The sequence below is a fragment of the Spermophilus citellus genome (genome assembly GCF_964194105.1).
Source record: "Spermophilus citellus genome assembly, chromosome: 7".
NCBI lineage: Eukaryota > Metazoa > Chordata > Mammalia > Rodentia > Sciuridae > Spermophilus > Spermophilus citellus.
In genome coordinates, this window is record NC_138188.1 from 46181552 (window position 1) to 46207317 (window position 25766).

The window sequence follows — 25766 nt, forward strand, 5'->3', positions numbered from 1 at the left end:
AAGTCACCCTGAGTTTCCAAAACCCAGAAGCCTGGAGTGGCAACCCCAGCCACTCACCTGAGTGGAATGGGACCAGGTGTCTAAAACAATTCACAGGTGATTCCAATGCCCAGGGATATTTTATAGCCTTTGACTATAAAATAAAAATCGAAGGATGTGTCAGGGAAGGCAGAACTCTATGCAGAGGGCAGATAAGCCCTTGGCCAGCTCTGCAGACCCTGAATCAAATCCAGGTTGGAGAGTGATCTCAGCAGAGGTGAAGAGGAAGCCCCCTGTGTGGTCTTGGGCTGGTGGCACCTACCCTGTGTGGCTGCAGCATTGGTGTGGGACAGTTCCCTGTTCCATATGTTGTGGGAAGCCCTCTGGTGACCACCCTGGAACACTCTTCTTTGTTACAGGTAGACTGGAGGGCCTGCAGGTGCTAACCCTCCTCCACCTGATCAGAGATGGACCTTGGATTCTACTGAAGGAGGTTTCGGAAGAGCAGCCAGGGTAGTGATGACATTTGGGGCCCTAAAGTAGTCAGTAGCTGTAAGTCGGAGGTGAAGTCACAGGGGTTCAGTCCCAGTCCTGGGGTTACCAGGCTCCAGTGGGAGCCTGGGCCAGGCTCTCAGCCATCTCTCCACCCATGTAGGCCTGCAGTATCCTCACCTTCAAAGGGGACTGTGGCCCCAACTGCCATCCCACAGGTTTGTAATTGAGATTATATCTGCATCATTTGCATTTGGGTTATATTTTAACTCTTTCTCAGTGCCACACATCATCCAGGACCAACCACAGTGCCTTCCCAAGTAGCAGCAGCACAGGGATAGAGATAGTCTGTCTCCTTTCCCTTCCTCTCCCACAGGATCCACTAGGTATTGTACATCTCTGTTGCTTGAACAGTTTTGGATCCCTTTCCACCTATTTCTCTGTGTCCATTGGATTCTAAGGGACAGAGAGATTCGGCAGTCAGCCCTGATGGCCAAAATGAGTGCTGTGTGCAAGTGGCACTCCTGTCCCAGGTGAGATGCCTGCCACCCTGGAGTCTGTTTCTGGCATGTCTGTATCACAGGAGTGAAATGTGACCCCTCAGGTCTCACTCTCACACTTGCAGCTAGCCCTTAGAAACGGCCCTGTTTCTCTAAGCTAAAATGACCCACAAGAATCCAATTTGTAGGGGATTGTGTAGTTTTCCTTGGTATCCATTGCTTTCTTCACAAAAAATGAACCTGAGCTTTTTATCATAGAGCATGCAACAGAGGTAGTCAACCAATGCATTCAAAATAAGGAGATTCTCTATAAGACTTCTGTTTCTATTTTTAGCAACTTTGCAATTGATACTATGGCTTCCACCCTTTCCTGGGCCTCAGCCAACCACAGCTCTATGAACGCATCTTCCCAGACTGGGCACCTGTCAGAATGGAGCCAAATTTCAAATTGGGAAATTGGTGTCCAATCACCAGGATGTGTCCTGAAAGAGCTCTCCAAGGGCAGCGATTTTCAGAGCACGAAGCAGCCCTAAAGGCGCTGTTAGGGGCGGGTTTGTCTGGTTTTGCTCTGTCTGCAGTGCCTTTGATCAAACATACACAGGCTCCACACAGGCTATGCCAAAGCTCTGCGAGTCACATGGGTGGAATTGTTATCAATACATTTAACATAAAGTGTTGGCTTTAGTGGCTTCTTTGCATGGTCAATGACACCATGTTCATGGCAGGAATGGATATAAAGAAGATCAAGGGATCACATTTCAGTTGGCATGTGGCAAAAGCCACAGTGGTAGTTGGCTTGGGACCCACTTTCCTCGGACGGCATGCTGCAGGGCACACTGACCCCTCAGACCAGGGCTGTAGCTGTAGAGAGTTGGCCAGGTCTCAGAGCTCAGAACAGTTTCACAAACAGGTTTCTTCAATTCAGATGATGTCTCACTTTTTTTCCCCCCTCACTGATTTTCCTAATCAATTCAAATTGACAGGTGGCTGGGTCCAAGAGGACCAGAATGGGACTTTTGGAAATAGCAAAATGAGGGACACCTCCGGAGATTGGAGGGTCAACCTTTTGGGGGTTGACAAAATAGTATATTGAAATCAGTAAGTTAGTGACGATTTACTTGGGGTGGTTTTTTTTTTTTCAATGTGTAAGAACCAAATCCAAGATGGTAATCAGCATTTCCTTCTCATGGATTCTTTTTTTCCCTTGGTTTCACAGTGCCAGGGCTGAACCAGGCTTCATGCTTATTGGCAAGTGCTCTACCACTGGGGCCTTTGAAGTCCTCTCTTTCAGTTCTTCATGAAATGTGTAGCAGCTTGCTGTGACTCACAGTTGTTCTACTGTGCTAGAAAACACTAGAATATTTATTGCCACCTTGTTAGTACCTGTTGTCTAAGCTCCTTATCTCCCTTTATCCCTTCCCAGCCTTTAGCAGTCGTGATCTGGTAGTGTGTGTGTGTGTGCATGCCCATGTCTGGGCGTGTGTGAGCCTGTGCACATGGTCCTGAAGATAGGACCCACCCACATATGCTAGGCAAGTGCTCTACCCCTGAGCTACATACCCAGCCCTTTTTATTTTGAGACAGGTCTCACTGAAGTTTTCCAGGCTGGCCTCCAATTTGCAATCCTCTTGCGTCAGCCTCCTGTGTTGCTGGAATTATAGGTGTGGCCACCACCCAGGCTTACTCTTCTTTCTTGAGACCCACATTCACTTCCAGGTGTGATTGAGAATATGCAACTTTTGCCTGTCTACATCTGACTTAATCTGCTTCACGTATTGTCCCCCAGTTCTGTTTATCTGCCACAAAGGAGAGGGTCTCATTCTCTTCATGACTGAATAGCCTTCCACAGTGTATATGTGCCACATTTTCATTTGTCTGCTGAAGGACACCTTGGTTGATACATCCTGCTGCGGTGACCAGGGGTGTGGGCATCTCTGACACAGGGATTCCCATTTACTTCAGCTCTATTCCCAGCAGAGAGATGGCTGGGTGAATGTGGCTTTATTTTCAGTTTCCTGAGGAGCCCCTGCACTCTGCTCCATGGTGTCTATACCAACATACATTTCCACCGACCCTGTACATGATGCCCTTCCCTACATCCTTGCCAGCGTTTTTAATTTTTTTGTCATTTTGAGAATAGTCTCTCTGACTAGAGTGAGGTGATACCTTCCTGTAGTTTTGATCTGAAATTCCCTGATAACATTTTACATATATACTTGTTGGTTTTTGTCTACCTTCTTTTCTTAGGAGATGGGGTGTCTCTTAAGTTTAAGCAAGCATCCTGACTCAGCCTCTCGATTATCCAGGACCCACAGGCCTGCCCCACTGTGTCTAGCTGTATTTCATAGTGAAATGTTAATTCAGATCATCTGCCCATTTTTCAATCACAGTATTTGCTGTCAATTTCTGCAATATTCTTTGCAACATCCATTACTTCTGCTGACACTTTGAGAGTCAGTGTATCACTGTAGTGATTCTTAAATTTTGGCTAGGACTCGGTGTTAACATAAGCACTTTTGGGGTTCAGAATCTGATAGAGTGAGTTTTGAGAAGGCCCCTGGCATGACTTTCTTTGGGACAGAAGTTTCAAGGACCAGGAACAATCAGCCATGCATCAGGTACCACTAGGTGGCGCAGGCTGTCCTTAGTACCTATTCTTCCATCTAAGAAGTTCCCAACACCAAGCCTGTGAAGCTGGAAGAGTCCAACCACAAACCTTATATGCTTATTGATACATTGTTGGCTACAGAAAAAAGAAGCAGGGGAAAGGGCAAGAGGAACTGTGTCCTCTCTCCCTTCTAAAGTCACCCTCAGGATTTGCAAGGCCTTTACCTTTAAACTCTGTAACCAGTGAGCTTCCCTGTGTCAGAGCACAACCAGCTCAAAAGCTGACAGAAGAAAAATGAGCTTAATGAGAGAGCCATGTTTTCTATAGGGCCAGTGGTTTGGTAACCAAATCTATGACACTATTGCTAAGAAATCAACAGAGATTACAAGCTAGACATGAAACAGATGTTACCATGTGTATCATCCCTAATGAAAAGGGAGACAGTGAAACACCTTTGTCCTGAAACCCCTTTTTTGCTCCCCAAAACACAGCCAAGTCAAGGGAACAATGAAAGCGAACCGGGGCTGGGAAATCCAGATGACACTCTACCTGGAAGGACCCTGGCTTCTCTCGAGCACACGGGGAGCCAGGGCAAGTCAGTGTTATCTGTAGAAAGCTATTTCCTGGCACATACTCCAGCACAGCTGCCCTTGGGATGCTGGTCATGTAGGCAAATGAAGCCAGCTCATGGTGGTGCTGTCCCTGCTTCTGCATCCTTTACTTTCTTTGACTGCATTCTACCCCATCACCCTGGCACGGCTTAGCTGTGGGCAAGACACCCTGCCATGAACTTTCTGCAGGTTGTGCTCTGTCCTTTAGAAATGCATAATGGAGACCAGAGTTCAGGCCTATTCTGTCCTATCCTGTTGGCCACACAGGTGATGTCTCTGTGTTCTGCTGACACGAAGACAGAGCCATGGAGATAAGCAAGAATGAAGACGCATATTTTTCTTTTTGAGACAGTTAAATTGTTTTTCTGTCTGATTTTTGTATTCCAACATCATTTGTCTTGTAAAACAGTCTCATCACCTGAATTTTCATTGTGAACATTATACCCTAACAATTTAATGCTATATGAAAGAATATTCTCCAATCTTAAAGTAGTTGAGTAAGCAGTGTGTTTTGCTTGTAGATACGCTTTTAAAGTGGCTAAAGTAACAGCGTAGTGTACATAGGACAGTTTATTTCACTATAAAAGGCTATTAATAATTGAAGCGTTGAGAGGAACTATTGAATTCCTCACCTCTTCTAGATGGAGCAAAGACTAAAATCCCCTTAACCCCTCTTGGTGGAAATTCTGGGGAAGCAGATGGAGCTGCCATGGCCAAGTGGGAGTGGAAGTGAGTGGCATTGCCAATGCCAGGGAAAGGACAGGGGGTTCAGCAATCTGCATTAGGAACCTGGGGGGAGAGTGAGGCCAGTGCCCAATAGTCACAGAACTGCTTAAGGACGATGCCTCTGATGAAGGCCAAGAGGGGCTGGCAGGTGTGCAAGGAAGTGCCCGGATGAACCGTTTACTTGCAATCAAGGTGTGCTATGGAAGTATGGCTTGGTGATTGATATGCTTTGATCCATATCCAGAATTACACATATGCAGCGGGAAGCCTGCTGCTGCCAGGGACTTATGAGGACTCCTGCACCCGAGGGACTGGAAGGGCTGGAATTCCCACTCAAGTGCTAGGAGCTTTGCGACCAGAGATTATTCCTCAGTGTCAAATGCCTCTGTCCTAGGCTCGTGCTGAGAGTGGAAGGAGATAATGTGCCTTAGCAGCGGTCAGGCAGGAAAGGCCTGGAGGTATGGACATGTCAATCTGGCCCTTGAGACTGGGCTGAGGCATCAGCTCTGCAGTGCTTGGGGGCGTGTTACTGGTCTCTACCCAGAATCCCCAGGTGCTTGGTTGGTCTTTAAGCACTTCCGTGGCTGGACTTTCATGTTGTCGCTCCTGTGTCTGCAACAAGTCATACCTTCGATTGTCTATGGCTACCACAATGAACAAATGCAGAGCTCCTTCTCAATATCTCTCAGACAGGAGCTTTTCTTTGGAATTTGATTTCAATTTTTTCTTCCCTAAAGAATACAAAAGTGTATAAATATTCTAGTAGGTGACATCAAAAGTCCAAGCAGACCAGAGATGTGGTCAGTGGTGGCATGCTTGTGTAACAGAGGCCCACCCTGGGTTCTATCTGCAGCACCCAAAAGAAAAAGAAAGAATGTGAAAGTCTGTACCTCCCTGGATGCTCTCAGGGCAAGTGACTTCCCAGGGCTCATGAGGCTGCTGCCCTCTGGTGTTCACATGCAGGAGCTGGTGATCAGAGAGGGTGCCAGGCTGCCTTGCTATCAAAAAACAGGCACTCAACACCTCTCAGAGTCCCTTCAAGAAGTGACCACCCTCTGAGACCACCAGGCCAATGCTGCTCTCCTTGAATTTTGCCAGAGGACCTCTTACTTTGGGGGGGGAGGAGAGATTGCCAATGCTTATCAGAAACAGCTCTGGCAGAACCATTGAGCTCTCCCTAGTGCTGGGGATAAAACTTACACTTCCTGGGCACCTGCTGTGCTGCTGAATTCTGCTCCCAGTGTCCTTTTTGTGGAAGGGATTGGCCAACAATGTACTGGCCACATTCTTTGGCTCTTGGTAATTGGTAAAACTTTTTGGGGAAACATACAGATATTATATCTCTGGGCATGATGCTTATGGTAGTTACTGTTTGCATGTTGTTTGTTTAACTTATTCAAAGAATCTTCAAAATATAGACAAAGGGAAGGAAAAGAAATATGCCCCTTATAGTGGTCACATGCCTTCTTTATACTGCTACTTACAAGTCACTGTGGTTTTGGTTTTGAGTTTTGCAGTACTGGAGATTGAGCCCAGGCCTTGCATATGCTGGGCAATTGCTCCCCCACTGAAACATGCCCCAGTGCCAAGTCACTTTTTAAAGGATGCTCCTCCATGAACATTGCCCCTTAGCTCTGTGTGCAATGGCTGGCTTTGAGCTCAGTTCTCTGTGCTTGGACTGAGGCTAAGTGAATACGAACAGGGCCACTGCTTCCCCCAAGTGTCCCACAGGCCCGGGACACCTGCCTGGCCCTTCCACACAGGGAGGAGCAGAGATCCCTCCACCCCAGGGAAATCTCACTTGCAAGCCACACTGGGAAAGCACTTGAAAGTGGGGTTGCTCAGGTTCCTGCTAGACCTGGGCCTTTCACAGACATTGTGGGCAGTAATATGAGATGACTGTGCATGTCTCAGAAAATTGCTGTCTGGTAGTGACCTCTGCAGTGTCATGGGGAGGAAGCCACTCTGTAGTGAACAGGGGTGCTGTGTTGAGGACTGAATCTGAGACTTCCTGAGTGCTAAGGAACTGCTCCTCCATGGATATACGACCCCTCATCCAGCTCACTGATTTTCAAGGATAGTACCCAGTAACCCCAAGCCATAGATATTTCATTGCTTTTAACTAAGTTAAGAGGCTTATGCATTTTGGATCTTTCCCCAGTTACAAACATGTATAATTATTTTGAACCAAGAAAGCATATGCATTTTTTCATGATGGCTTGAAATGTTTTTTATTATTGACAATTTAGAAAATATTTCCTCTCTCATTCTCAGTAATACATATAGATTTTTATTGGTACATGTTAATTATAGAGTGGCTTCTTTGTAGCGTGTTTGTGCCTGCACATACATGATCTGATCAGATTCGCTCCCATGACCTCCCCTTACCTTACCCTCCTTGGTCTTGCTTTCCCCCTCCCTCCAGCCCAGTGTTTTCCCTTCTGCTTTCATGAGGTGAATGGATCAAGCACATGCCGTCTATATACACAGTGGAGTTTTATTCAGCTATAAAGAAAGAGGAACTGATGCTGTTTGCAGCAACGTGGATAGAACTGGAGAACATCATGTTAAGCAGAGTAAGCCAGACTTAGAAACTATCACGTGTTTGCTCTCCTATGTGGAAGCTAGAGGGGAAAAAAATAGATCATATGTATTTTTTAAACTTTTAGCCTTTTCTTTTTGTCATAGAACATAATTTTCTTTTAAAAGCCTAAAGATTTTCATGTCTACACTTTGAAAAGACAAGAAACACAAAGGAGCCATGAAGATTTCCTTCATCACCTGCTTTGAGTGCCGGGGTAGTACGAAGCTTCCTGTCTTTGAGCGTCTCATGGTGAAGTGAGGCAGAGGCGAGGACCTGAATCCTGGTGATGGCATCTGACGTCTGTGGTGCTAGTGTCCCTGACTTGCTGTGACTTGAAAAAGATGCACAGGGTATACTGGGTGCATGGTGGTCTGGGAACAGGCTGCGTGCTTGCCCTCTGCCTCAGATTCCCTGTTGGTAACATAAAACACACCTGGAAATCACTAAGCACACGGTAACTGTGAGCTCCTTCTCTTTCCTAAACAGTTCCACGAACATATGTTCTGATGTTACCTTGAAGTCATAATTCATTCTGATATTCTTGTTCTTTGTGGTACTGAGAATGAAACCCAGGACCTCCATCATGCTCTACCCAGGAGCTAAACTTCAGCCTCTACCTCACACTTCTATTTTTAATATAAAATTTAAAGATACATAAATACACAGAAGCTTTCATGCTCATTTTCACACAATGCATTTCAACCAAAAAAAAAAAAAGTCGATACACATTCAATTTATACAACAACAACAACAAAAACAAAAACAAATTGAGACTGGTTCTATGCTGCCCATTCTGGCCTCCAGTCCTGGGCTCAAGTGATCCTCTCTCCAAGGCCTCCCCAGTATCTGGAATGGCAGGTGCGTATTTTTTATAATATATTTCAGGTACATGTGGTTCAGTTTGGGAAAGTGTGACTGCAGCTTTTTCTTATTTTAAATATGATCCACATAAAGAGGTCAACGTTATGTCAACTGGAAATAAGGGCTTGCCCACGCTGGAAAGGATGGCTGAAAGGACTGAGTCACACAGCCAATGACTCCTGAAGGTGTCCTGCTGGCCGCAACAACACTGTTACTCCTACTGTCCTGTGTTTTCTGTCCTCCTTGGGGTGTCCAGGCCCCTCGTAGTGGGAGTTTTCCAACACCACTGGTCTGGCCAGACCACCCCCCAACCCTGGGCCCTCAGCAGGCAGCTGCCTGCTGGTTACTTTGATGGAGTCCCCTGGGTATGAGGAACACCTCCATGGGTTATCTCCTTTGCAATGCAGTAGCTCTTGGGCCAGATGACTCTGCAGTGGGCTACAGTGAGGGTTGGTTTGGGGTGCTCAGCCTTACTAAGTCACGTTGCTCCTCCTGTTCTTGGAGGCAGAGTCCCTGCATTTTCACTCTGTCCCCCAACCAGGCAACCTCTGGGCTGAACAGGCTCTCCATGCTCAGTGCCCTGGAGGGACAGGCAGAAGGCAGCTCTTAGGCCAACAGCCCAAGAGTTAGCACACTGACCTGGAGCGCAGCTGCACACTAGCGCCCTCTGCCTGTCTCAGCTCAGCAATACTGTGAAGTGGCTCCTGAGAAGCTCACTGGTGACAGACTGCAGCAAAGAGCTTGAACAGATCTGGCCACTTGCCAAGCCCAAGACTTGCTGATATTCACTGGGCGCCAACTGTGTTCCGGGCTCAGGCTGTCCCACCTAACCCCACTCAGATCCTACAAGATAGTCCCCAACACAATCCTCACTTCCTACAGGAGCACCTGGGAGGGCCCTTAAGCAGCTTGGTCACACGGCACAGCTGGTAGGCTGAAGCCCCAGCCCTGAAGGAGAAGTGGAAACTCCCAGGTGATGAGGTGGGTCCTGCTTTTGAAGCTCATCTGGTGGAATTCTCCAGAAGCAATGTCACACCATGTTCCTCCGCACATCCATCCCCTCGCCCTCCCTGTTTGCAGCCAAGACAACCAGCAGGACTCAGCAGCAGCTCCACAGCATGAGGTTCCACCCAGGTCAGGACTGCAGAACTGAGCCCACTCCAGGAAGGAAAGGACCCTGCATGGAGGAAGGACGGCATGGGAGGCCTGGATTCCTGTGACTTCCATTGGACCAATCTTCAGTGAGAAACTGAACAGCCAGCAAGTTTGCCTCAGGGAGGCCCTGGAGCCTCACTCACACCTGCCCCAGTTCAAAGGGTTGAGGCTGGGTCTGGCAGATTGGTGGGGAGGCGGACCTGATAGCACTCATTAAATATTTCAAGTCTGTGGCCTTTTCCTGTGAAGGAGGAGTAGGATTATCCCAGCACTAACACACCATGGCATTCTGTTGGGAGAATCTTTTCAACATTGTTTGAAGAATCAAAAGGATGGAATTCAATATTTCCCTCATGAAGAAGGCCAAAAGAAGGCAACAATCACTGTGCTTCCAAGAAAAGCTCTACAGGCTCTTAGGCAGATGAGGTGTATTTCTAATTCTAATCCAAAAAGATCTCCCCTGAGAGCCCTGGGGGTAGGGGTGGGGTGTCAAAAAAAAAAAAAGTAGAGTGATTTAACTAGAAGCCCTCTTGGTGGTATTTTCCCAGTTGAAGATAGGATGGCGTATCTAACTAAGGCAGTGTCAGGGGACTGTGGGTGACAGGGAGAACATTTTGTGTGTTTTACTTTTAAAGTCAGATGATGAACAATAAAGCAAGTTTTTTTTTTTTTTTTAAAGATAACTGGCTCCAACCCTTCAGCACCAAAGCAGTCTAGTCTAACAGGTTTCCTGAGAAATGAGCTCCAGGAACCTGGGATGAGGCCCATGTTCATCTAAGCAGGGACATTTGTTCCAACTTCGCCAGAATCCTCAGTTCTTTTGCACCCTGTATCCAAATACTTAAAGCAAACCAAATACTTCAGAAACACTGAAATTACTTTCACTCCACCATTTTATTACTGGAATACTTATTTGAAATTCACTTGATAAGAAATACTTTAATAAATATAACATAAATAAATATAAATTAGTTCACATGGTTTCATGAACATAAATTATATCAATAAATATCTTTAAATAAATGATGCTTGAGTGTTTCTGTAAACACCTCGGTACAGAGATAGCTTATTAATTCTTGCTCTTCTAGGAAAGGGAAAGAAAACGCCTTCAGGAAGGACTCTGTCCCTCCTTAGCAACCTGTTTAGCAGCAGGGGTAAGCAAAGGGAGCATAGAGAAGATTCCCGCAGGGGCTTAGGTACAGCCAGGTCCCCTCCCTGGCTGGACCCACTCCTCATTAAAATTTCTTTGGTTCAGACTTTTATGCAAAGGACACTAGGCTGGGAGGCCCCTCAGCTTCCTAAGAAGAATTCAGATAGCTCATCACCCTGTCGATGGTCACTGCCCGGATTCGCAGAGCGTGAAGAAGTATGCAGAGCTTGGTTTTCGTTCTATACAGATTAGGGGAAGGTGCTTCAGGGGATGGTGTCTGAGGCACAGTCTCGTTGTTGACATTCACGGCCTAGAAGGATAAATACTGAGTATGACAGATAGAATTCCAAAAGGAAAACATTCGTCTGTAAAAATGGCTAAAGCAGGGCCTGCGGCATGGTGCCCCCTCACTCTCCAAGCCCAACCAGACCAGAGGGCCGGGCAGACATGAGAGAAGACACACCTGCTCAGGCTATGCACTTACAGTGAGCTCAGGAGAGTTCCCTATGCTGCTCAGAAAACTGCCAACTGGAGTTGTTCTAGAATGGCATGATTCTGTTAACATGGCGCCTGTTGCTGTATCTAACTTTTAGAGCTTACATGATGACGTTCCTTCCTTTTTCCAACAGGGAGGTATAGATGGCTACTGATCAGGACTCTATCAGTAACCCATCTGCTTCCTGTGGAAATGCTGTCATGTAAGACACAGAAACCTGGCAATGCATTTCCCTATTTTAGCTCTTTGATTTGCTGACACTATACAAGATCTTACTGCATGAGGGTAGTACTCCCACTTGCTCCTCAAAAAAGTTCTAAAAGAGAAGAAAGGTATGTACGGCCATTGCATTTGACAGAGGAGCGAGCTGCAGGGCTCAAGGATTGTGTGGTTACTCCCAAATCACCTGACTAGATCCTGAAAATGAAATATCAACTGCAACTCTCTGGTAGTAACACTCTTCTGTTGCACAAAATCATTGCCTTTCAAACAATTTCATTGTGCCCCCCCACACACACACACAATGAAATACACTATGCAGCAAATGACCGCTTTTCAGAGGATGGTTTCTGCCTCCATGCCTGCAGCCTGTGCCCCGATGAGAAAGGCACTCTCCCTCTCTCTAATGTGCATGTCTCTATATTTTGTATTAGCATCATGGGCTACAGTGATCCAGAAATTGATGCAAGTCCTGCTGAGTGCACTGTGCATGTCTACCATTTTGTTCATATTTTTGTTCTGTCTGGGACATAGCCAGGCACCAGCTCTGCTTGCTTCCCGGGCCATGTTTGCAAGTATGTGTGCTTTCCCTCGCCTGCTCTTCCTGGACCCTCTGAGGGCAGGGAGAAGTGGAGTGCAGCAGAGCCCTCTGAAGGGATCCTGGTTCTGCCTCTTGCTCAGGCTGTGTGCCCTTGGATGTGTGGTTTCTGCCTCTTAAGCTTCAGCTTCTTCCTTTGTACAGAACCTCAAATGGCTGTTGTGGTGATGATGCAAGAAAATGCATGAGAACACCTGCAAACAGCTTGGCATCACCTTGTGGTGGACACGGGAGGTTTCTTTTCATAAGTGACTGCTCATGTTGGCCTTCCCTGTAGAGGGTATCCTGAAGGCCGTCTCCCTGGGGATACTGCTCTACAGGGGACTTCAAAGGGGGCTGAAGGCTTCTCTTAGTTCTCTGCAACAAGGGCCCTGGCTGGCAGGGCTCAGCATTAAAGGTGCTTCACTGACGAGACGGGGGCCTTACCTGCATCAGGTAATCCACAGTGGCCAGCAGGGCTTTATCTTCATAGATCTGTCCCTTAGGATCCATCAACAGCTTTTCATTGATGGCCTTGAGCTCCAGCTGGTACATCTTCAAGTCCTCGTAGATACTACTAAAGCACAGCGTCTGAGTGATGGCACAAAATGGGGGAAAAAAAAAAAACAACAACAACCATTGAGATGAGCCAAGCCATCTCCGCACCCCACGCATCTGAGAAGAGTGGTGGGTCTTACCGTATTCCAGGAGGTCCTCCCCGAGGTCAGGCTGCTCCCCTTCTAGGGGAAGAAGAACCAAACATCAGCATATGAATTCACCAAGTGGGAGAAACCTTGAATTTTTTTACTTACAATTATAAAAGAGGTCTCTCTGGAAGCCAGGCAATTTTCATTCTAAAGGGAAAAAAGCCCATATCGAAGGTGTTAACTCTCAACAGAAATATATCTGGTGTTTCACCTCAAACCTTCTATTATGGCAACAATGCATAACAAAATCTACCACCTTAACTATTTTAAGCATAGAGTTCAGGGGTGTTAGGCGTATTCATGTGGTTGTAAAAAACGTATCTGCTTTTATCAGTTTTTTTCTGATGGGAACCAGAAGCCTGCAAGCTTCGGAAACAGTGGGGCGAGCTGCACTGGTGCTCTGGGAGGGAAGTCGCTGTACCTGGGCTAGTTCCTGGGGCAAGCAGGCCTTCACTGTGTTGGTTCTGTTCTTGGTGATATCTTCATGATTGACCTCTTCAGCACTGCAGGGATAATGCTCTAGGACTTCTATGGCCTGGGAAGAACATGAGAAGTTCAGCTGGGATCACCGAGAAGGCCCCAGCTCCTGTGGGGCTAGCAGCCCGGGTGCCATCAAAGCTGTGGCTGGCTGCCCTTGACCTGCACCTCTCTGCACCTCTCATCTAGTGAAAGAAACAGGCAGTCAGCATCCCCCTCCCCTCCTTGTCCTTGGCTTGAGACATGTCTCCCTGGATCACATCTTTTTTTATTATGTAAACACTGCAAGTCATTCCAACAGGCTGTGCTAATCAGCATCCACACCACACGTTAACACTTGCTTCTGGCAAAACTGTTTTCTCTTGCCAAAGTGCCTGTATTCTATGAGTATCTTCAGCTCCTTCAGGGGTGCTGTTAAGGCCCCAGCTTGGTGGCTGCAACACACATGCAAGCCCTAAAGACTAGCCAAAATCTCGCTTGTGGTCCACACACATGCAGTCTACACAGATGACATCCCACAGGCCCTGTTGGAAGACCCTGTTGGATGGAATCAGGCAATATGTCCTGAGAAGGCAATGACTTTCTGATTAAAGGTTGACATCACTTTCCACAATGAGCCTATGGACCAAGGACAGGGCAAAGAGAAGGATGGCATGTCCCTGTGGATTCCGAGTTCAGCTGCAGAGACAGGCATGTGCCCAGATGACCAGGAGATGTGTCAGCAGGTGAGGGCATGGAGGCTCTGGCAGAGAGGAGAGCACTTAGCACCGCAGAGGGAACCTCACGAGCCGGGATCAAGGCCAGAGAGGGCAGAACACATTTGGGTGCAAGTAGGGATGTCCCTATCTACAGCAGGTAGACTGACGCCTCACTGCTCATCATCTGATATACACCTCCCCACCCTGGAATCTGGGAATATGCTGCATGACATGGCAGAGGAAGTAAGGCTGTAATCACCCGACCTTATAGCAGGAGAGAATCCTGGCCCAGGGTAAGCACAGGGTCCTCCAGGAGGCAGAGAGCAGAAGTGTCAACCACGAGTGACAACATGAGGAAGAATGCAAAGGCCCTGCCAGATTTTTTCTTTTTTCATAGAGCTGGGATTTGAACTCAGGGCCCACACCCCACATCAGGCACATGCTCTGCCACTGAACTACCCCCCTCAGTTCTGGTTTGGAAGGTGGAAGGGAGCCCAGCCCAGGAACTCAGCAGTTTCTAGAAACTGTGAAAGGTGAGAGACATCACGTTCTCCCCTGGAGCCTCCAGAAAGGGATGCAAGCTCTGATGACACACTGATTTTAGTCCCTTCAGCCCACACTGGGCTTCTGACCTCTGGAGCTGGAAGATGACACATTTTTCTTGTTTAAAGCCATGTTAGTGGTGATTCAGGACAGCAGCACGGAAAGTGTGTGCACTGCTCCTGGAGGTACCCAGCAGCCCTGGGCCACAGCCACTTGAGCAGATTGTAAAGAGATTGGGACAGGGGCCTGGAGTTGTGTCCTTTAGACCTTTCCATGGGAAGCTGGAAGTTTAGATTCTTCTAGGAGAAGTCCAATTTTTCAATGGCATCAAACTCAAAAGTCAAAATAAAACGAAAACAACATGGGCCCGACTCTACAAATTCAGAACAGGCTGTAAATGCCATGCAACTGCCACCTCCATGTTCTGCAATGGCTGGTTGGTTTATTCTGGCAAATCTGACAAGGCAAGGCACAAAAGCTTCCAAATAAATTTTGTGATGCCGCGACTTCAGCGCTGTGGCTGGGAGTGGAAGTATTTGCTTCCTCACACAAAGCATCCATTCTAATCTCAGCTCTCACATCCTGTCTGTATTGAAAGTTTCTTCAGAAAAGAAGCTGTACCTCTGCAGGCTTCACTTGGGGTACCCCTTTTTAATTACAACTGAAGTACAAGAAGCAATCTGCAGTGCATTATGGAAGAAGAAAAAGGACTTCTTCAAGGCCCTGTGGCATTGAGCTTTTTCTAAGTTATTCATAAGGCAACAAGCTAGAAATTTCTTCTAGTGAGCAGGATAGCAAAAGGATTTTTTTTGACCCCGCAGGGGTTCTAACTCACTTCTATAACTGAGCTAAACCCCAGCCCTGAGTAGCTTTGGAAACATGGATTTCTGCTATGGCTTTGCAGCAAAAGCAAGAGCTCATTGAAGCAGCTTTAAAAAGAAAAAGAATTTTTTTTGCATTAAAATACAAAAATCCCCAAAATAAAAGCTATAAACAAACTCAGACAATGCTTCCCTATGAAACGAAAGCTGGACACAAATGATCACCATCCTCCTTGAGGTATGTGACTCCCACACAATGCACGTCACCACACTGGACATGGCAATCTAGTTCATCATGTGGCCCCGCAGAGACCCACCCAACTGCTCCGTGGATTGACCTCACCTGCAAGGTCTTATTCCTGGCGCAGGTCCCCCTATGCTGGCTTGCTGCTGGGACACTACACACATTGCCCTGCTACTGGGCAGAGCCAAACCAACCTCCATCATTTACCACTACTCTGCTTTCTCTGAGTCCCTTAAACTGACAAGTCATTTGTGAAGTCCCTCTCCCCTCCTGACAGCTACCCTGCATGCAGTTCCCCAGGTGGTGCATTGTCCCAGCAGGTCCCTTCAGCAGAGCTCAAGGGGACACTGGCACTTACGTTCTGTAGGGCACTGTCCACAGTGCTCAGCAGGGTTTGGGAGAGGTTGTGGCACTCCTGGGACACTGCTGGGACTGGGGTGCTCCTGGGGAGATTCCTGGCAGAACCAAGATGCTCCAGGAGGACAAGGGAGGCCAAGAGAAGGAGGCCTGCAAGTGAATTGGGGGCAGCTGAGCTGCTGATCTGCCCTGGCCATCTTTGCCTATCCTTTCTCCTTGGTGCTGACCCCCTCCGCCCTTTACCAACACTTCCTTCCCACCTGAGAGATGGATCCAGTTATTGAAGAGCAGCTCTCCTTAATATTAGGGCTAAGAATCTGCTCTCTGGATACTCCAGAGCTCAGCACTCCCTTAGAGAAAGCCTCCATATTTTGAATAGGGAAACCAAGCCCAGGAGCAGAAATGACTGGCTCAGGATCCCAGTCTTTTGGAAGGGGGGGGGGGGGTCAAAGCCTCCTTTGCAGCTAGCTGGCTGAGATCTGCATATAGCTGTAGCTGTAAGAAGTCTCCTAGGCAAGACACCCCCCTGCTGGGCCTTGGTTTCTCGTCTCTAAAGTGAATAGAATGATAGCTAATGAGCTGCTTCAAAATGAAAAGAGACGCTGCTCTGTGAGCCCGGGGCAGGTAGGTGCCCATTCGTCCTTTCCCGCTTCTATCCCCTTTGCGGGGCTCCAGTCTCCAGCGGGGGCAGCCGTCTGGGTCCTGCTGTCTCCAGCCTCCCCACCGCCGCCGCTGGCGGCTACTCACTGCGCGCTGATGGACACATGCTGGGCGGACCCTGAGCAGGAGCTGGACGCTGGCAGGTGGTCCTGGCAGGTGAGTTGGCTATGGGCTGGGGACCCAGAAGGCCACATTTTTATAACTCCTCGAGGCGCGGCAGGACTTTCCCAGGACCGAGGGCTCTTGCTTTCTCTCTCTGTCTCTCTCTACATCAGTTTCTCGGTGACACGTGCGGTCCTTCCTGCCCGCGGGGCTGGCGGCGCTTTCGGATTAACTCTCGGAGTGCCCGGCCGGGTCCTGGGGCCGCCCCGCCGCCTGCGCGCGGATATTGAAAGTGAAATTAGAGCAGAGTCGCGGTGGGGTCCTGGGCAGGAGGGGACCCGCCCCACTGCGACCTGGTCCCGCCAAGTCTAGAAGTTCCACTGGGTCCCGAAGCCTCGCCCAGCGCGCAGAAGTGGTGCCGCCCGTTTTCCTTTTCCTCCATCACCAACGCGCCCTAGCGGTGACATCTCTCCTGTTTCTGGGTGGAGTGGACATCACCCATTCCTTCAGATGACCCATTCACTTGTGCCAGGCCGAGGAGGTGCCAGGCACAGGACACTGGGGTGAACAGGACCCTTTGGGAGCACCCCACGACCCCAAACCTGACGCAGTATTTTGTCACAGGCTCTCAGGCATGAGAAGGGTGAGATGGGGATGGCTGACAGTAGCTGCTCTCTTAGAGAACCCACTTTCTGATGGCAGCAAGAGAGAAGTTAGGGTTTGGTGGGAGAAACCCCAAGGGCCTGGAGGAAAGGCCCAGAGAGAGGACACTGCTCAGCGGGATCAGCCCGGTCCTGGAGGCAGCAGAAGCTCCCAGGGTCCCAACCTGACAGGGAAGGAAAAGTGGGTACCAGAGTGCTTCCACGGGTAGCAGCAAGATCCAGCTCCAGAAATAATATCAAAGCAGTTAGGGAGGCAGGGAAGAGAGAAGTGGATTTAGGGAGCAGGATGCAGGCATTGATGAGGGTAGTGGGCACCACGCTAAGGAGCACAGTTCTATTCTGAGGGTGGGGAGGTGTGGTTGGGTTTGCAGGGTGAAACATCCCTTCAGTGGTTTTGTGATCCCAGGAGAGCAGAGTAGCGGGAGCATTTGGCAGCCTATGGCCACATCTCCATGCTGGACAGAGAACAGCGGGTAGGCAGAAGGGATTCTCAGGGTGGCAACTGTCCACAGTCTGTTGACTTCACAGTGGGAGGCATAGGAAGGTATTGAGGATGGCCAAAGGGAGACTGTTCCAGCTCCTGCAGCCTGGGTCACTATAAGAGGAGTGGAGTTAGAGCAGTGAAGTTGTACTTCAGTGGTGCTGGCTGAGAGGTTCTTATTTTTCCCCTAAGCATTAGTCACTCTGCCGGTGTAGAGAGGAGGGATGTTTTGGTCACCAACTTGGAGCTTTTGCTTTGATGTGTCTGGCTGCCAAGGTCTGCCTTTGTACAGAAGCACCAATTTCTCCAATGAGAAGCCTTTGGAGACACAGAAGAGAGGAGTGGGTGCTCTTCTTCCTTTCCTCTGGTCTCCATTTAGGTCTGGATGGAGGAGGTCAGCATATTGGCTTGCTATCAGGACCTCTAAGCAGGTTCAGCCTCTGCTGGAGGCCATGGCCAGGTGGATGGAGAGGACCCTAGGCTGATGCAGGCCCTTCTGAGTCCTGGCATTAGCCTGGCCTGGTAGATCATGTGTTTGAAGGTGATGAGGCCCCATCCTAGGGACTTTCAGGTACATGTAAAGCAGGCCCCTTCCAATGCTGCTGTCTGAATTGTCCATGGTGCACAGACCAATCCATTGTCAGAACAATTGCATTTAGTAGTTTGTGGGAAGCAAGTAAATGGCAGAGAGACCTGTTGCACCACATGGGTTTAGGGTGGAGTTAAGTGTACTTCATTTCAACAAAGTCAAGCTGGTTGCAGCTGAGCTGTTTCTCCCTAGAAGCATTATCTCCTACACTAACATAATTTCTGCTGCATGGATTTACACAGGGCCTGTTTAAAATGGATTTTTGGCTACCAGATACAGTATGTGACCTAAAGTTTTATGGAGCATGTTTCTAATGTGCTGCCCATACTTGTAACCAACATGAAATAAACAGCCCTTTCTGCACTAACATTACTTTTCTATAGAAGGCATTCTTTGTCTGTGATAACTACTGTATAGTGTGGAGCATTGCACTAGAGGTTTTGGCCAACGCAATATGAAATGAAAAAAAAATGAGAGATTTATTGCAAAAGAAAAATTAAAACTGTTATTTTTTTAAAAAATAATTGATCTGGGTTAGAGTTGTGGCTCAGTGGTAGAGCACTTGCCTGGCATGTGTGAGCCCCTGGGTTCAACCGTCAGCACCACATATAAAAAATAAGTAAATAAATAAAAATAAAAAATCCATTGACAACCAATAATATATTTTTTAAGTAATTGATCTGCAAAATAAACAAACAAAAGAATCTAGAATGAGTATACCAAACACTAGAAGTATTGAGAGAATTCAACAACTTCACTGGACAACAATAACAACTTGAGAAAACCAGCCAGGCTAGTGGTGGCTCAGGGTGGGTACTTGCCTTACACTCATGAGACCCTGAGCTCCCTCCTCAGTACTGAAAAAAATTAATTTTTGTACAATTGAAACCATCAGTTAGGAAACACCATTCACAATATCAGCCAAACTATAAAGCTCCTGGAGATAGAGTGACCACTCAGTGGCTGGGAGCATGGACGCCACTGAATCCAGCTCTATTCCTTACTTGCTAGGTGTTCCTGAGAAGTTATTTTTTTTTTTATCTGAGTTCAGTTTCCTCATCTGAAAAATGATGGCAGTGAAAATTCCTACAATAAATATAAGGTTGTTGTGATTATTGCATGATTTAGCATAACTATGGAAGAGTCTTGGAGAAAAAATTTAAAAGTGTAAGAACACAGTGAATATGATTTAATGAAAAAATTCTGTGCCCCTTGAATGGGAAGTCCCAATATATAAAAAGCTGGTGTCTCTTCTAATTAATCTATTCAGTAAAATCACATTGGAAACTATAAGAAGACTTTTTGAGAAATTTAATAAAATACCTATTCATACACACACATATATGATTAATATCCTGAATATTCAAATATAATACAAATATCAGTATGAAAAACACCAACAACCCAATGCAGAAATAGAAAAAGGACATACTCAGATAATTCCAAGACAAATGCACATTATTGTAGACATATGAAAACTACTTTGCTGCATTATAATTAAAGAAATGCATGTCAAGTTAATAAATATGCTTCTTCTTGTTGTTGTTTTGTCTTTCTTTGTAGAACAAGGGATTGAACCCAGGGCCTCATGCATGCTAAGCAAGCCCTCTATCATTGAGGTAATCTCCAGCCCACAGATATGATTCAACCTATGATTACAAAGCTGGGAAGTAAGATGGTTTGTAGAGTGTCTGCAGTTGTGTAGAAACAGGTTGCAGTGTTCTCTGGGAGGGAGTCTGACCTGCACAAGCAGTCTAGAGAACTGGTTAGCAATAGCTATTGTGATAAAAAATGGACTCACTTTTGTTCACAATTCCAATTCTAGGAATTTCTCTTGTAAAACCATTTGCACAACCCATAAAGACTTATTTACACTAAAACTACTGTCTTTTATATCAAGACATGAAACACTGGAAATATCCTTTAGTAGGGGAAAGTTTAAATAAAACATGATTCATCTTTTCAAGGGACTACTATGAAGCTATTTAAAGGATTGAAACAGATTTATACATGTGATAAGAAAAAAATCTTCATTATGTGAAAAATCATGTGAAAAAATCAAGGTTTGGACCAGCATGTCACATCACAGGCTTCTTTACGTGCAGGGAAGAAAGCACAGACATACAAACACTCAGAGATGCTGGTACAGCGTATTTACACACGCTCATGAGAGCTTAAAGAGGCAGTGGCCACTGTTCTGGAGAAGGGGAATGAATTTTTCAAGCAGAAGGAACACCTGATTTATATTGAATAAACTCTGTATCATTTGAATTATTTAATATGAAATATTAAATACAGTTTGGTTTTGCTTTGCTTTTGTTTGCATTTAAAAGATCGCTTAATGGAAGGTGATGTATTAAGAGAGCTGCTAGGTCATTGTAACAGCTTTTGAATGGAGGAGTTCCTCTAGGTTGTAGCATAGGATTTACCATACAAACATAAGTCTATAGTGGATTGATGATCTACTACCAAGGCAAGGGCTTTTGTGTCTGACTCTGTCCATTCATCCATCCATCTACCCATCCATCCACCCATCCATCCACCTATCCATTCATCCATCTATCCATTCATCCATCTACCCATCCATCCATCTACCCATCCATCCATCTACCCATTCACTCATCCACTCATCCATCAATCATCCATCTTCTCATTCTGATTTGCAAATATTCTCCTTGTGTGTTATACACATTTAAAAATTTCTCATAAGCTTAGAGAATATTAGACTTTTAGCTGGAAGAGCTGATCTGATGTCAATGCACTTTTTATAAATTATATTTTCTGAGGTGTCTTTTCTCTTAACATTTGTTAAGAGAAAAGACATTTGTTCTTTCCTAAGTCATATTTTATGGTTGCTATACAGAATTGAATGAATATAGAAAGTTCAATTAAATAAGATATCTACTATATTAAATGTACATTAAAAATTTTAAGGGCAATTATAATGATAATTTTGAAATTATTCTTCTTTTGATGAGATAAATCATCTTGCCAATCATCGTGGCAAGATACATATACCACAATTAACTGATTAATTTTTATTAAAAATGTATTTAAATTAATAACAATATCAGTGGAAAAGGAATTTGGCGGGCAGCTCTCTTAATTGCATTTCTGCAAGTGACTCACTCTTGCTTCTTTACTAAACAAATAGACATTTTATCACACTGGATCACATTGAAATAATCTGAAAGCTTTGAATTTTTACATGAATACAAATTTCCACTTTTATTATTAATTCTACCTTTAAATACAGAATTTTACATTAAAAATTTAGATATACCTTTTTAACTCTACTATGTGTACTAACATAATTTCACCATCTAGGACCTTTCTGGCCTATGCCCCCTAGAGTGGAAAGACCAGGGGCTTTGAAGTCCAGGGTTAAAATCCAAGACTCATCATTTTCAAGCTGTGCAATCTTACTTAACCTTTCTGAACTTCTATTAAATGAAGAAGATGCCTAGCCATTGGGATGGTTGGAAGGAGTTATTGGGATAGAAGACAGGCTGTGGGTGAGACAAGGTAAAAGTAGAAGCAGTGTGACCCAATAGGCTGTTGGTTCCTTTCATGGTGTCAATCTATTAGCAGTGACTTGATGGGGCTTTAAGAAATTCTTCAAGTGCTCCCAGGGCCCTCATTAGTCTTGAAAGAAACTGAGCTTCCTAGACAAGGTTAGTGTGTAAAGAAATGAAGATTTCTCAGGATGGGACTTGACAGGCAGGCCGCTTGCATCAGGTTTTAAAAGTGGCCAGAAAGCTACTTCTTTTATTGTTCATTTATGTTTAGTTTCCATAACGACTGAAAAGTCATTCCATAGCTACATGCTCTTCCATCAGGACCCGTGTTCCTTCTGACCCTTTAGACTTTTTTTTTTTTTTTTTTAATAGGACTGCTGCCAACACATTCTCCTACCTTTCCTTGTGAGGATATCTATATTTTGCCACAATTTCTGAAGTACATTTTTGCATGACAATTGTTTTCTCTCAGCACATGAAACACATCATCACAACAACTCTGGCTTCCACTGCTTCTGCTGAGAAGTTACCTGGCAGTCTTATAGCTGCTTCCTCTCAGCCTTTGGCGTTTATATTCACGACTGACATTTGCCTGTAAGATTTCTTCCTCTGCCTGTAGCTGGGGTGGGACACGGAGCCTCAACGTGCTAGCAAGCACTCTAGCATTGAGCCACACCCCAGCCCCTTTAATGCTGCTTCTTTGAAGGTATTTATTGGGGAGCATCTGACTGCTTTTAGGGTTTTTCTTTTTTTTTTCTATTCCTAGCAACTTAGCTACTAAATTCCTAGATTGGTTTTTCTTCGTATTTATTCCTCTTCTGTTTTCAGCATTTATTGAATCTGTCGCTTGACACTTTAACTCAGCTTTATTTCTTTATTTCTTCCTTTTTTTCTTTATTTCTTCCTTTATTTCTTCAAATAATGCACCTATTGTTCTTATTCTTGCTCTCTTATTCTTTGGGGGCCCTAATTACACAAATATTAGACTTTTCCAAATGTTCTACATGAGTTTTGTGGCATTTTTCTTCCCTTTTTCGGTGGGGAGAGGTTTGGGTACACCCATCTGTATATTTTCTACTAACCAACCTTCTGAGTCACTAACATTTTCTTCACCTACAGACATAATTTAGACAACTATAAAGTTTTCTTGAGCTACTTTATTGAAGTTTTCAGTTACTGTACTCAGCAGTTTCAGAGTTTCTACTTAGGTTTTTTTTTTTTTTAATACACAGCTCTCAGTTGAAGGGCAAAATTCTCCAACTTTTCTATTTTCTTGGATGTGTTAATCACAGTTGTATATTCTGCGTCTGATAATTTCAATATCAGAAGCTAAGTGGCCTTAGCTTCTGACAGGCAGGCAGAGTAACATAGCATCCTAATCCTTCAGGGGCTGCCTGATTTGAAGCTGCCCTTCAATGTTGTAAGGTTTTTTTGTTTGTTTGTTTTGTTTTGTTTTTTTGTTTTTTTTACTGTTCACAAGTACTTCTAGGTGTGGGACTAGGAGTTCCCACTGAAAGCCCCAGGTGTCCCCAGGATCCTGCGGTGGTGGCTCTGAACCTCAGGGTGTACCTACCAGCCAGGTGGCACTGTGGGAAGCTCTGTCTACTTTCTCATTCTTCCTTGCTAACTCTTGTCCTGCTCTGCTCACTAATTGGGAAAATGATAGAAGCAAAGGCAGCTTACTGACCTGAAGCCATGCTCCACTCTCTCCCCCAGCGTCTTGACACCTAGAATTTTGGTTACCCTCAGGACCCTGGACTTTTGTTCATTCTTGCCAATAAACCTCCCACACCAGCTTGTCACGTCTGCCCCTAACAGCCACCCTCTGCTCAGCCTCTCAGTCATTCCACCAAATGCATTGTTGTAGAGGATCCTCAAATGACCCGCTGGGGAATTTCAAGCCAGCCTTGTCTCCAGAATGTTCCTTTCTCAGAGATCTTGACCTTCAAGTCCTGGCGGCTCAGATAGCTCCTGGTACATTCAGAATTTTTTAAAAATTTAGCTCTTGTAACTGTTCTCATGGGAGAATATTCTCCCTACAAGCTATCCTGTTATGGTTGGTACTGGGGATTGAACACAGGAGCTTATGTATGCTAGGCAAGCTCTCTGCCACTGAGCCACACCCCAGCATGAAAGTAGAAATCATTTTAAATATAGGATCTGCTCAAAGTTCCAAAGTCAAGGCTTCAACTTTGGAATCATTATAACAACTGATGGTGGCTTTTTTTTTTTTAATGAAATACTGTCCTGGGTACTAGAAAATCTCTCACTGAGTAACAGTGATATCCTAAGCCATATATTATGGTCTGCATTTCTACAGACATGGAAACTGAGGAAAAGAGCATCTACATCAGGCTGTAGAAGCCAAACAGCTGGTGAGTAGCAGTGGGGGAGGACCTGAAGCCCTATGGGATGACTCCTGATGTCACTCTCCTAACAGAAAGGGAGACCTTAGAACAATGTCCAACGATACCCGAGAAGAGCCTTGCCATCACCTCCCTCAGGAACTCCTAGGATCCTTTGTGTCTCTGCAGGTTTTACACAGAAATCAGCCTGTGGAGGAGATTCTCCATGAACATTTTGATTTTCACACGAGAGCTGAGGTCTGAAGCTATAGTTCACCTATTGACTCTGTTGCTCGTCTTGAATGGTGACAGATATTTGTGGAAATGGAATTTAGGCTGCAGGGCAAGGGCAGTAGGTGTTGGGGGAATTGAGCCTGTGCTCTGCTGGTCAAGCTGGGATCCTGCTGTAGCACCAAGGAAGGTGGACACCCCTTTCTTGCTCAAAATCCAGGCCACTCTAAAATCGGGTGTTTCCCTAATCCACCTCACTTGAGTAGTTGGCCATGTGGATAGTCTAAACCCAGCTGTTCATCATCATACACCTCTGTCTACCTGACGACCCACTGCATGGGAAATTTACAGCTTGATGAGAATGATCTCAGAGAAAGGAGAAGGAAAGTAAGACAGGAAAACACTGGGTGTGTTTGTTCTTCAGAAAAGGAAGAATTGAATCAGTTTTCTGTTCCCAAATGCTTTCTTGGGTGTCAGAACAAAGCTTTTTATTTAGTACACTCCCACAGAAGAAACTCTAGGTGAAAGAAGCAACCGTGACCTTTTCTGACATGGTGCATTCTCTCACCTTTACAGCATGAAATGCCCCAGTGTTTCTCTGCTAAATAATGTCATAAATTCACCCAATGTCAGGGAACTCCAAAGCCTTGGCAACAATTCTGTGCACTTATCTCCTGGTACCAATGTCCTTTTAGTCAACGGCAGGAGAGAGTCTTGAGTACTTAAAAGCTGAATACTAATGCCTCCACATCCAATCAATATGTAGCTCTGTGAAAAGATTAAGCAAGTACATTCTTGTAATGCAATGAAAAAATGATCCATTTTGTATTCAAATAGAGCTAAACTAATTTCACGCAATCATTTCAGGGCATCTATCTGACAAATGGCTTTCTACAAGAGATTTTGTTTATCTGGGTATTATCTCAACCAAAATCTTGGAGACAAACTAAAGCATTTATTGAATTCTACCCGAAGTTCCAGCAAGACCTTCAAACTAATTGAAATGATTTTTCTCCATTAAATTACTCAGGGACCCTTTTTTAGGTTCAATGCAGATCTCTTTTGGGGTCAGAGAACCTGATGATGAATTGTGAAAACTTATGTCAACTTAATGTCTTTTTGGAAAGCATAGTTTTCAAATTTTAGCCATTCTTCCTTTAAAGAATATTAGTTTCTCTTGGAATAATAAAGACAAATATACCATTATTAAAATAATATATGGGAGGCAGAAAACACCTATCAAAGATGCTCTTTATTTCCAGGGGCAATCAAATACAGAACTGTCTAGAATACTGAGACCTTGTGTGCCAATTAAATTGTGGCCTTTGCCCTCGATGCAGCTTTCTTCAGCAGGGTACTTTTGTCCCATCCTG

At 45.5% G+C, this 25766-nt stretch overlaps 1 protein-coding gene and 1 long non-coding RNA gene across 2 annotated transcripts in view; one reads left to right on the forward strand and one right to left on the reverse strand.

Moving 5' to 3' along the window:
- The window catches only part of LOC308652843, a 1084519-nt gene that overhangs the window by 95717 nt on the left and 963036 nt on the right, over window positions 1–25766 (forward strand). The window lies entirely within an intron of this gene.
- On the reverse strand, window positions 10815–16571 carry IL12A (interleukin 12A; the record flags this gene model as incomplete). Its single annotated transcript, XM_081301333.1, has 7 exons — window positions 10815–10976; window positions 12406–12549; window positions 12657–12698; window positions 12771–12812; window positions 13087–13200; window positions 15807–15955; window positions 16553–16571. The coding sequence occupies 7 exons, from the start codon at window positions 16569–16571 to the stop codon at window positions 10815–10817; spliced, it is 672 nt and encodes a 223-aa protein (XP_081157459.1).